General features: G+C 33.8%; 1 protein-coding gene across 2 annotated transcripts in view; it reads left to right on the top strand.

Moving 5' to 3' along the window:
• Positions 1 to 12,362, top strand: part of LOC117906817 (tRNA pseudouridine(38/39) synthase) — a 47,729-nt gene extending 35,367 nt beyond the window's left edge. Inside the window, exons 7-16 of one of the 2 annotated variants that reach the window (XM_034820033.1) lie at positions 1,328 to 1,415; positions 4,459 to 4,555; positions 5,470 to 5,530; positions 5,652 to 5,782; positions 8,225 to 8,342; positions 9,199 to 9,322; positions 10,080 to 10,196; positions 10,286 to 10,360; positions 11,455 to 11,499; positions 11,801 to 12,362. In XM_034820033.1, coding sequence (XP_034675924.1) covers positions 1,328 to 1,415; positions 4,459 to 4,555; positions 5,470 to 5,530; positions 5,652 to 5,782; positions 8,225 to 8,342; positions 9,199 to 9,322; positions 10,080 to 10,196; positions 10,286 to 10,360; positions 11,455 to 11,498 — 855 coding nt within the window. In that variant the 3' untranslated portion in view covers position 11,499; positions 11,801 to 12,362. Of the gene's footprint in view, positions 1 to 1,327; positions 1,416 to 4,458; positions 4,556 to 5,469; positions 5,531 to 5,651; positions 5,783 to 8,224; positions 8,343 to 9,198; positions 9,338 to 10,079; positions 10,197 to 10,285; positions 10,361 to 11,454; positions 11,500 to 11,800 lie in introns of both variants that reach the window. The other variant, XM_034820032.1, reaches the window with a different exon arrangement.
• The last annotated feature ends 325 nt before the right edge of the window (positions 12,363 to 12,687 follow it).

Raw genomic sequence — 12,687 nt, 5'->3', positions numbered from 1 at the left:
AAAAGAAATGAATATCAAAATTATATACATTATTGAAATTTATTATTTCTGATAACAGGCATCCTCATTGAAATTATTTGCAAAAAGGTTTGAGTTTTGAAGAAGCTATAATTTTGAACAAAACTAAGTTCTAGTTTGGTGGCATAAACTTGTATTGTTTGAAATCATCTTCTTAAACCTATTTGAAGATGGCATCTAATGCAGGATCTTAACATTTCCAGCACTACATGATTTTCTTGTGTTATAGGATAAGAGGAAGAAAATAAAAGATGGCCAGAAAAAAGAAAAGTAATCCTTGGCAATCACATATAGGTTCCTAGACAATCACACCTAGGGTTTCCTAAGCAATCACACTTAAGGAAAAAGGAAATCACACCCTCAAAGGAAGCATGAAAGATGCTGAAATTTTTACTAAAATTTTATTTTTGAATTTGAAAGATTACATAGGTATACATGGACTCTTATAACCCTTCCACAATAGGAAGAAATTCTTAATTCCTTATCTTTTCTTGCAGGAATAAAGATAGATATAGGGAATGAATTTTGTTTAGAAATGAAAAGAAACTTTTTCTAATATAATAAGAAGACTAAAAGAAATAGAAACTTGATAAAAAGTTAACCATTAACTAAAATAGAAACTTAACAAACCGATGAAATGGTAGTCCAACATGAATTTAAATTGTCATTAGTGTCCCAAATTAAGACTTCGACATTAGAACCAAAATTTTCCCTTCTTTTGTAATTCTTCAAAGGATATTTCCAACGTTGTTCCTCATTGGCATCATTTATTATTTTCATGGTTGAAGTTATCTAGTGATATCCTCCATTTGTTTTCATGTTTTTTCTGTTTTTAGTGAGTTGTCTTCCATTCTTATGTTTCTAGACTTTTATACCTAAAGGGCAAAGTAGCCCTTTTAGATGGCATAGGAGCTAGGACTACTAGGCATAGCGGAAGGTCCATATAGGCTACCCAACAAGCCTAATATGAAGGTTTAGGGTCAGCTCTAAAAGTTGATCTTTTGGTAGAGTTCTTTTTTTCTCCCTTTTTTTCTTCCCTCTCTCTTTCTTTTCTCTTTTGATTAGATATTTTCACTCATTTTGTTAGAACTGTAGAGAATACAAAGACAATATCAAGGGTTTATGTTGTTGCTTACCACTACTAGTGGATTTTTTCCTCTTTTCCATTGATGCAAGTAAGTCTAACAAAAATCTCATGGTTCTTGTATATGATTAATTTTATTGTAATTGCACAACACCATATGCCTCTAGTGGCTATTTGTGAAGCATCTTGTCAAATCATTGAAAGCACAAGGAATGTTTGGTGTAGGTGATTGCTCTATTTTTACGATCAAACCTTAAGGAAATTGGTGCAAGGGAAGAAAATTCTACGAAAGTTGTTCCAGAAGAACAATATGGTTTGTTGAATTGTTCTTTTTGAAAATTTTAATATATACTATTGAGCTTTGCTATTCATGTTGTTTGTCAGTTTTTATTTTTAGACAATACAATGGCATCATCTTAATTCAATTTTTCATCTAAATTAATGATTAAAAAGCTTATAATCAATTAGTTCTTCTGAGGAACCCACTTAGTTTTTTGGGGGAGAGGTAATAAGTCCTTTTCTTTGATTGCAAATTGTAAATATTATAAATAGGTCGTTCCTAAATAAGAAGGACTGTAACCCTAATACACCAAGAAGTACCCAAGGAGCAACAAAACAAAAAAAAAAAAAAAAAAAAAAACAAAAACAAAAAACAAAAAAAAACAAAAACAAAAAATACAAAGCAATACCCAAACCTCAATTCCTGCTCAGATTATCTACAAAATCCAACAAAGACAAATTTACACAAACAAAGCTATTTGAGAAAAGAATCTTTCAACACCACAAGTGCTCTAGTCCTTCAATCTCTATGTCCCACTCTTCCTAGATAAACCAGAGCAAACATAGAGGATCCATCCTTTATACCCTCTTTCTAATTTTTCCAACAAACTTCCAATCAACTAGAAAATTCATCCTTCATAGAAAGGGGCAACACGGCACACTGTGGACAAAGAAAGTGGTAAAGATCATAACGTACATACACACACAATGGATGAGATTGTGATTAGCTTATTCCTCACTTGACTTGCACAAACAACACTTTGTTATAGTCCAGGCCCTCCTTATGAGATGATCTATGATTAGAAGAAGCTTCTGACCACCCATTACTTCCTTGTGTTTTCTACTTCCTTAAACTTTCATATCTTTAATTTCATTAAATAACAATGTAGTCCTCTCAACCCTCCTAACAACTTTCCTACCAAGGCTTTGGTCATGCCTGTACCTAACCAGATAACCAGTTTTCCCAACCTCGTTGGGGCTATAAATTGGTTCCCAACCAACTGATGTGTAAACTCCTCCTTAATACCATTCCCCAGGAAATTCCTTCCAGTTTTCCAAAATCTCTGCACTATCTAAATTTAGCTTGTTATGTTTATAAAAATATGCTGAAGTCAATACAACCTTAATCTCAACTGAGATTCATAGTAATTTTAGACTAATTAAGCTTATAGATGTAAAATAAGATCATGTAGGGAAAAAATGCTATTTACAATGGAATGGTAACTAATGAAATGGTCCTCATATTAGTATAAGTACAAGTCACAGTGAGGATTTGATTTCCCTTCTTCATTATCAGCTGATCAACTTCATGGATTAAGAATCTTGAGATAACCATATGACCAAGTACAGGGCAATAGTTACAAAGCATATTTTATTTATAATTGAAAAATCCACTGTTAAGTGTCAATAAAAAGGAGGCATAATCTGAGTACATGCAAATTCTACAAGGCCAAGACCACGTGGGGTTGATTTTAGACCCCTCAAAATCACCTTTTTAATAATATTTTAAGCCACTGACCTGTGTGATAAAGAAAATAAAAAGTGATTCATAAATAATACAACATACTTTAAAAACGGTTTTGAGTACATTGAAAAGGTAACTTTTCAAAGGTGATTTTCCAAGAATTTGGGTATTTTATTTTAAATTGTCTATTTTGTCTTCAAAGAATTTCCTTTAACGTTTTCTTCTCATACTTTTCTTTTCTGATCCTTTTCTACTCTATGATATAGTCTTTTGGGATCTGTAATTTTTACTACTTATTGTAAAATGTAAAAGAAAAGAACCCATTATTATGAATATGCTTGAATTCCATTAAAAAAAAAAAAAGAGAGAGAGAGAGAGAGTATTCCTTTTTAAAAGTAAAGATGAAAATATTATAATATTCCTTTTCAAAAATAAAAATGAAAATATTATTGTAATAATTGGTTTTTAAATAATGGCATGAATTCTTTAATTAAAAGTTGATTTTTGTATTGAAATGAAGGAAACTGTTGAAACTTTTAACACCTCTATTTTGGTTGTTATACATGTCCACAGCAAGTTAATAATCCAATTTACTATACACTCAAATATTATTTTTGAAACTTACAACATTTTTAAGACCATAGTTTAGCAAATAGTTAGTAGCTTTTGGTACTAACTGATTGATCTACCACAGATAAAGGTGATTTTCTTAAAAGATGCAGTAATACCAAACTGGCCGCACCATCATAGTGTTGAAAGAAAGCCAAAACTGGTCAACAAAGGTCAGTGAAGATCCCCATTCATTATCATCCACCCCTGAAACATAATGAAATAGAGAATATGATGAAACTCATTTTAATTTAGGTAGAGAAAGCCCACTCTAAATGTTAGTTTATTTCCTCCAAATAGTCAGCATCATACATAAGGGCCCTGCCTTTCATACTGTACCAATCACTCAGTTTCACAAACCTTCCTTTCCAACCATGGAAAGTTAAACCAGCACCATCAGCATTGCCCATTTACTTACTACCAGGTTGGAAAGGAGACCCATCTAGTATTTACTGAAAGACAATTCACTGTCTCCTTTTTCTCCTCACACGCAACATTTTTCACCCAATTATAAATAGTTAGAATCCTATTTAAAAGTGTTGTTCATACAAAAAGAAAGAAATTTGATAGGATTTCCCTATGAAAAAACTCCTTCTACCAAAACTTCTTACCCTCTGGTCCCTACAGGACTCGATAAAACAAGAGCAAAAAATTGTTGACCTCCACCCTAGCTCCTGTATCTAACCTTTTCTTGAAAACATATCTTTTTGTCTGAAGGCATGAATCATTTGAATGCAAGAAGCTTGAGCTTTGTGCTGAAAGGGGGGAGAGAGGGATGCATTAAAACAACACAAGTAACAGGGAACTAGCCATGTAATTAAGGTAGAAAATAGTAGGTTTCCTGACTTGTTTGAAATAGTTTGACACGTAAGAATGTGTAAATTATTAAAATTAGCCTTTATTTGAATCATTTGCATCTCTGCAGATGGAATTTCAAGTGATTTAGTATATGATCATCTTGAACACACATGCTTATTTTTGTTCTAATTTTTTCTTTTATTAGAAGGAGAAATTGATTATGTGAGGGTACTCAATAGAGTCCTTCCTAAAGATATTCGAGTTATGGGCTGGTGTCCTGTTCCAATTGGTTTCCATGCAAGGTTTGTCTATCTTTACAATATTTCCCTGTCCTCTTTTTTTTTCCCCTTTTGGATCTAACAATGATGATCAAGTTGTATGTCTATCCAGGTTTTGCCAAAAGGACTCAGTTCTTTTATAACGTTTTTCCCCCTCAAAATTAATTGAAGTGAAAAAAAAAAGGGGGGGCTGGGGGGTGAGGGAGAAAGGGGGGTCCCTTTAAGGGTTAGATCCTATATATGTTATTTTCTGTCCAAAGTCTATTTTTTGTCAGAATTTCTTAGTGAATGATAAAGAGTGGACAACCAGAAGCCATTCATCAATATGGCCTGTATTCTTTTGGATCTTTTCATGACTCAAGTTATTGTTGACAAAGTTTTAAATCAGTTCTGTTGCCAGTTTTTTTTTTCCTTATATATATATCTATATATATATATCTATATATATATATATATATATATATATCTATATATATATATATATTGGTAGTAATCACAACAGACTTGATTTGAAGGGAGTTTAAACTGGCTTGTAAGAATTTGTTGAAATCTAAGAAATTTGAAGTTGGCATACCAGAGTAACTTTTCTAGTCATGGATTATGGATGGTTTTTGACCTTCCTAATCTTATTTGAAAATGCTTCATCATGATCTTTCTGGTAAAACACTTAATCAAGATCTTTAACCTCTTAAAAGTTTGTGGATCCAATGGTTCTCCCTGGTATTTTAAAGCTCATGAAATTTGGCTGCTAAAAATGATCTTTGGTTGTATGGTTCTTTTTTTATGCACATGTTTAGTTCCGTAGTGGCAGAATTGTGGCCAAGTGCTTTGTTTTTAGTGTGGTCAGTTCAATGGCTTGATAGGAATTTCAATTGCTCAGTTATCACACTTACTTTCACTCAGTTTAGTGTAATCTAATGCTTTCTTAACAAGTGCAGGTTTAGCTGTTTGAGCAGAGAATATAAGTACTTTTTCTGGAGAGGAAATCTGAATATATTGGTAGGAAATTTTTTTTCCCCTTTCCTATGGTTTAATATTTTGTCAACCCATTAAAGTACTGCTCACACTGAAAAGGTAGAAGGCTGAAAAACTCCCTTTTCTTTGGTTTGTGCTTCACCAGGCAATGGAGAGTGCTGGTAAGAAATTTCTTGGGGAACATGACTTCCGAAATTTCTGTAAGATGGATGCAGTGAATGTTCACAACTACAGACGACATATCATTTCATTTGAAATTGCTCCTACCAATAATAGGTTGACATTAGTAAACAAATTTTCTGTCCCATTACTTGTTTGAATTAGCAAATATCCTTCATTGATCCTGACTGATGACACCAAGCTTTATAATTTTTAACGTCTAAATTGTTTTACTGCTTGCTCTTCTGTTATTTGACTGCATCTTATGTTATTTTGTCCGGAAGTTCCATAATAAGAACCATGCCCTGAAATAAAACCCCATTCCTTGTTCTTGGTGCCTAATCCATGAAATATAACCTTATTTCCTTGCTCATGATGCTCTTCTGTTCTCCTCCTTGCCTCTTTACTAATCCTCAGACACTCGTCTCACTCTAGTGAGCCTCTCATTGATGGCTGAGAGACATACCAAGTTCGCAACCAAATTCTTTGTTGGACAAAGAATCACATTATATACCAAGTTTGGAACTAAATTCCTTATCACACAAATTAGTAATTTCTTCCCAACATTTAAACCCCAAAGAAGTTTCCTTGAAAAATTACCCCATATAAATGTTCATTAAAACCTTATGGTTCATGACCAATGTGGTCAAATGCAACTTGACAGGAAACCAGTTGAATCCACCTACAACAAAAAATTATTTTGCAGCTCTGAATAGAATGAGAGAAAGCTCTAATACCAATGTTGGTTCACCCAAAAATGCACCCTCACCAAGAAAAGGTGATGAAGTAATTGAGAAAACTAATGTGTGCACTAGAAGATTTATTGTGATTCAGCAAGAACTGCATCTACATTTGGGGATGACATAAATGCATAACACTATAATCACATTATGTTATTGGCTATGAATTATATATATATATATATAGTTGACCAAGTTCCCTGCTAGAAAAGGAAATCACAAATTAGTGATTCCTTTACCAATAATAAGACCCCCCAAAAGGGCTTCATTTGAAAAGTAACCTAGCATGGAGAAACCTTATTTATATGACATTTTTTTCTTGTTTTTCCCTGAGACAGTATAGTCATAGCCAATGAATACTGATGATTGCACGTTTTTATTATTGTTATTATGATTATTATTATTTATCATAGCTAATGAACACTAATGATGGCTGTAGATTCATGGGAAGTGTATAACATTGTAGAAACAAGAAAGGCACATCAAAAGTGTACCATTAGAATAAAAGTAAGAAAATGCCTCCTTTTAACTGTTGACAATTCAATTCTTGGAGCAAGAAAGTGAAATGACGAGAGATATTGATTGTTGAAACAGTTCTCTGCCTGTATTAGACAGAGAAAAATTGCAAGGATTTGGGTAGCTGAGCCAAAATGGTCCAATAGAGATTTGCTTAGTTGAATTTTGCTGTTTCTCTTTAGGTCCATTTTTTTTTTCCAAACTTAAATGTATATATATCTGTGTGTGCACATCTATGTGTGTCTTACTGTAAACGTGTCTGTGTAATGTGGAAGATGTAGAAAATTTAGGCTCTATATTCATTATGGTGTAACTTCTTTAGTCTCCAGGTTCAAGATTAACTGATTAAGTAGCATCAGTGGAGTTATGTTGAATAGAAGCCTAGGCTTACATGATTGAAAATCAGGAACAAGGCTACTATACTGAACCGAAAATCCAATCTGAAGCCAAACTTGTATTTGGCATGAACTGTAACCAAATTTGATTTTTTTGTTGAAAAGATCATGCAACCATTTTTTTGTTCCAATGGAACATGAACATGAAGCAAAGAACATATAAATTGCGATTATCCAATTCCTAATCAGAGTTCACAGGATTAGTCTCCCTAGAGTTTAAGATTGAATATGTACTTTATACACTAATACATGCATATATTCGTACTTGCTTATGGATATATATTGATAGATATAGCTAAGAATGTATTATGGATGCTCAAGTTTGTAATAAATGTAGTTATTCAACTGTATTACTTATCTAGCTTGGGGGAATGTAATTAGATGTTGGATTGCTTGTGAGGGAAGAGATAGAGGGTATTAGGTGCCTTTATATGGCTCATTTTGTGGTAAAATGGTCTTGATTGAGTATTCATATCAGCATATTACTAAAAGAAAATGTTCTATTACTTCATGATTATTGCTAAAATAGGAGTTCATACTATTATACTTTAACATGCATATGCTTTTACGGAAAATTACATTTGTTTGTCCTAACTATTCTTGTGTAGAACTTCTTTATCATATCTTTGTAAGAAACCCAATTGTATCTTTACAGTGTGATTCAGGATATATAGTTTAGTTGATATATTTGTTGTCTAAATTCTAAAACCTGGCCTTAGGGGTATTTTGATGTATCCCTTTCTGCTCAATTTGTGTATAATTGTGTTTGTTAATTTTGCCACATATTTTGGGTAACTTATTTTTGGCAGAGTAGCTTCTTAATGTAAGAGGAAAAAGAGAATTGTCTATTTATTTTTCTTGTACAGAATTCTGCAAAATTTTTGTAAAAAATTCAAAATTATCTGCAGATATGATGGAAATCAACTTTGGGCAATAAAAATTAAAGGCAGTGCTTTCCTATGGCACCAGGTCCGGTGCATGGTTGCTGTACTATTTATGATTGGCCAAGGTCTTGAATCCCCTGATGTGCGTACCAGAAATCCTTATAACTGCTTGTTTTCTAGATTTTGTTTCTGTGAGACTCTTTTCACCCAGGGAAGGAATTCAATGTACGCAAAACCAGCGACTTTGAATTTTACAGCTTATTTTATTTTGTCCAAGACCATAGCAGGCATACTCATAAATTATAAAAAGAAACATCTACAAGGGGATCAAGAAAACCAAAAGGATGGGTAATAACAGTTTGTTGTCACCACATTGCATGTTTCTTTGTTGGGCAGGCACACATAGACAGATGAGATGAATGGAGGTGGCAAGAACTTCATTCAACAGAGTGCATGTAGCTTACACATGCACCTGAAATCTTCTGATATGGCCATACCCATTAAGAAATGATATTCTAACAGTCGAACTAAAATTTACAATTAATGTTTTTTATCAGGTCTTTTAGATGGGACATTAGAAGATGAATCCTCTTGCATGTTGCTTTGTGCTGACTATTTATTGCTATATATTCATGAGTCATCTTTATGCTATGTGCATCAGAAGTTTCAAAAGGTTTGATAAATTAAATAATGGCATTCCATGTTTGTGGCTGAAAATGGTTGTGTTTTCAATGCTTAGTCACTCCTGAAACAACAATCAATAAAAGGAAGTTTATAAGTTAAAAAATTGGCATAGGAAAACTCAAAATCATTTACCAACTAATGGGCCATAGCTTCTTGCTTGCAGGCCCCTTCAGCTGCATCTTTTAAGTACTATTAAAAATGGTTCCTTTGCTTAGAGGAAACCTAATTTCCATCTCTTGGAAAGTGACTTTTGCCCGTAGATCTTCTACTTCTACAATTTGGAAGGAACTCATATCTGGTTTTTATGCGTGTAGGTGGTAGATGCATTATTGGATACAGAAAGGACATCAAGAAAACCTCAATATGTCATGGCCCCTGAGATTCCATTGGTTCTTCAATCCTGTGAATTTGAAGGTCTCAAGTTTATTTGTTCATCAGGTACTTCAATCACAGGTGCAAAGCTGGATCTGTTTTAAACTTTTTGTTTCTTCAAACATTTAAATTGCCTTGCACTACACTCAATAAATCTTGTCTATAAGACATGACAAACACCATTTCATATATTAATAATCACAGAAGCATATGAAATAACTTGACTTAATCAAGAAAAAAAAATGAGACTTTTTGTTATGGTTCTGCTTTAAATATCAAGAGGGGATCAAATTTGGTGAATTTAGCATTTTTATGGCACCACAACAGTGCTCCACCCCCCACCACCACCACCCCTCCCCCCCCTCCCCCCCTCCTCCTTTTGCTTCCTGCACCTGGCATCTGTATCATTTTTTACTATTAGTGTAGCGAAATAGACCTTTGCTTGTTTTACTTTATTTGTTTTGGACTCTGGAAATTATGGTTCTGTCAATTTTTCGAATCTACAAAAATCATTGTATATCTGTTATTTTACTTTTATATTGTTGCCAAATAACTGCGCATCTAATTTGGCATAGTTATTCAATATGTCAGCAGTCGTCTTACTAAAATGAAAATGCAAGTCAGGTTGTCTAAGTAAAACAAACTTGATTCCTGATTGGAATTTCATAGTAAATGATATCAGAATGAGCCTGTTTGAATTTGGGCAGTTCATACACTTGTTTTCGCATCCTATTTTTCTATTACATTATATGCTGGCTGATTGCTGTATGGTTTTACATGCAATATTGAATTTCTTCTGAAAGCTTTACTTTGTTATGCATAGATGCTAGCCAAGCTTTACGCATGCACTTGGAAAATGAGTGCCTAACTTACCAGCTCCAAGCTGCAATCTTTCATGAGGCTCTGCTATCCTGTTTGCCTTCAGCAAATAGTGCCGAAAGTAATAATCCTTCATATCATTCTTCTTTCCATTTACTTCTCTCTGCTTGTTTATATTCTTAACTGATGAGGCCACCTTTGAATCTTCAGAACAGAATTCACTAAATAATGGAACCATCAAGAAGGAGGCTGCTCATATTGATCTAATGTCACGGCCAACTGAGCGTGAGTCCTACAATACCATACACATTTTAAATATATTTACTAGCAAATTTATTTCATGATATAAGATGGGAACCCTTGGTTGCTTGAATGTTATTCATATGGAATTGGTGGGAGTTTTTAATTAATGGCAGGACTATTATGAGGGTACCTTTATTTTCTCACAAGCTCTTTCCTCAAGCACAATTAGGATGAGTTCCATTCATCAGCCTCATCATTAAAATTGAGCTCCAAAACTATCTCTGTTTGATCACACAAGCCGTAAAACTAAATTTGAATATGGCGTGTGAAACTTCAAGAGAGACGTAAGCTTCTAATGAGTGGGGACCTAAAATTTTGATTGTAGGACTCAAATATGGGTTTTGGTGTGATGATGTTGTGCGTATAAAAATACAAGCCACAGAATTTAAATTTAGGGAGAGCTCACAAGATGGGTTTCTATTGATGGCTTTTTATTCTCAATAAATGATTGGATGCATGAAAAGACTTGTTTTGAACTATTCATTCTAACCTCAATGTTAATCTATGTATGTATGTATGTGTGTGTGTATATATATTATCTATTTGTTATTGAAATTTACCTTTGGAAGTGTATACATTGCAAAGCAAAGTCTAGTAATCCTTTGTCCATTATACAAGAAAAACTTCCTCCAAAAATCAGAATATTTTTTCTTAGTAAGTAAATTTACGTAAGTTATTTCTAGAACTTGTGTTGAACTTTGAAAATGACAATGAGGAGTGCACGCATTTCACATCATTGCTATCAGCTGTCCATAGTCATAAAGGATATATTACTTCTGTCAAAACAAACAGAAGTGCTAGATGCATAATTTTCCTTGCATACAGAGGTTCATTTTTTCCTTGTTTATTTTTCCTTTGGTAGTTAAGCAGCTTGCTAGCTGGATGAGACTACCCATGCTTTTTTAAAAAAAAGTTGTGAAATCAGTTCTAGTATTTCATTTTTATAAAAACCCCCACTTACAGCATTTCCTTCTTCTGTTTTTTTCCTCTCTTTCTCCAAGTTTTGTCATCTCCTACATTTTATGTCAACACCTAATAAGGTTTCTAACTCTTATTATTGGTTCAACTGGTTACAGCATCATATGAAGAGCGACGAGCCAAATTAAACTCAAGAACATGAGGTAAGAGTTTAACAAGACAACTGAGAAGAAAGATTTCGGTGCTTTCAGTAGTGTCGCTAATTTTATGTGTCCATTAGCTTAGTTTTATTTTTTTAACATACCAGTTTTGTTCATTACTCTAGTATTTTCTAGATTATTGTTTCATATACATTAGTTCCTGTTCATCACTGTAATGTTGTCTTTGAAATGAGAAATAATTGGTTTCATAAAATGAATTATGATAATTGTCTCTATCACCTGACCTTTACTCAGGGGAAATGAAAGCAACTCTCAGGTTTCATGTTTCCTTTTGTGATAACAGACGCTCTTCGGCTTTTTGAATCAACTCTGGGACCTCACCCTTAGCCTAACCCACCCTTCACTGCTGAGCTACAACTCAATGGTCCCCTGAGCTTTTGAACTTTGATAAAGAGTAACTCATCGTGACGGGTGCTTTCCTGTGAGGAATAGCTTTTCTGCAACCCAAAGTGTATTGTCTCTGCCAGAAATCTACTTTGAGCATGAAACAGGTGATTTTCAACCCGGCCAAAGAGTGAAATCTCAGTCTAGATGGTTTGAGTCTGGGCCATTGTGGTCCAATATTCACCCTGAGCCTTGTTAAAGTATCTGGCCTGAACCCAGACTGAAATACTTGTTGCAAAAGAAGCACAAGCTGCTAATAGAATTTCAGATTCCTGAACTGAATTTGAGTTGAAGTATATGAGAAAATTTCAAAACAAATTGTATCTATACCCGGGGTGACTTTTTTTGTTATTACCAAGGCCTTTTAATGATATGCAATATGCAAGTGACTTCATTATGTACTTTAATACTGATGAAGGATGTTAAATGCTAAGTACACAATGCCCCTATATTTATATAGACGATATGAAGTTATTTTTCAGTATTTTAAGTTGGTTGAATACAAAAAAAATGTTTTCTGAGACATCAATCCAAACAAGGCCTTTGTATCCAATCTTAAATTTGCCCTTTCATGTTTCACTTGGAAGTTGGAAGTGGTATATAACATAAATCAACCATGGGAAAGAGGCAAAGGGCTTATGGTAGATTTGGAGGAAAGGGGGAGAGTGGTTGAATGATTAGAGGAGTGGATGTGGGTCCAAATGGGCATGCAAAAACAAAAGCAAATGGCTGGCATGGCTGTGTGTGGTGCCATGAAATCAAGTCATCAGTTAGCATCATCACTGT

This window comes from Vitis riparia, chromosome 18 (assembly GCF_004353265.1).
Source record: "Vitis riparia cultivar Riparia Gloire de Montpellier isolate 1030 chromosome 18, EGFV_Vit.rip_1.0, whole genome shotgun sequence".
Taxonomy (NCBI): domain Eukaryota; kingdom Viridiplantae; phylum Streptophyta; class Magnoliopsida; order Vitales; family Vitaceae; genus Vitis; species Vitis riparia.
The sequence above is the reverse complement of the archived record's forward strand: the minus strand, read 5'-3'. Positions and strand labels throughout refer to the sequence as shown.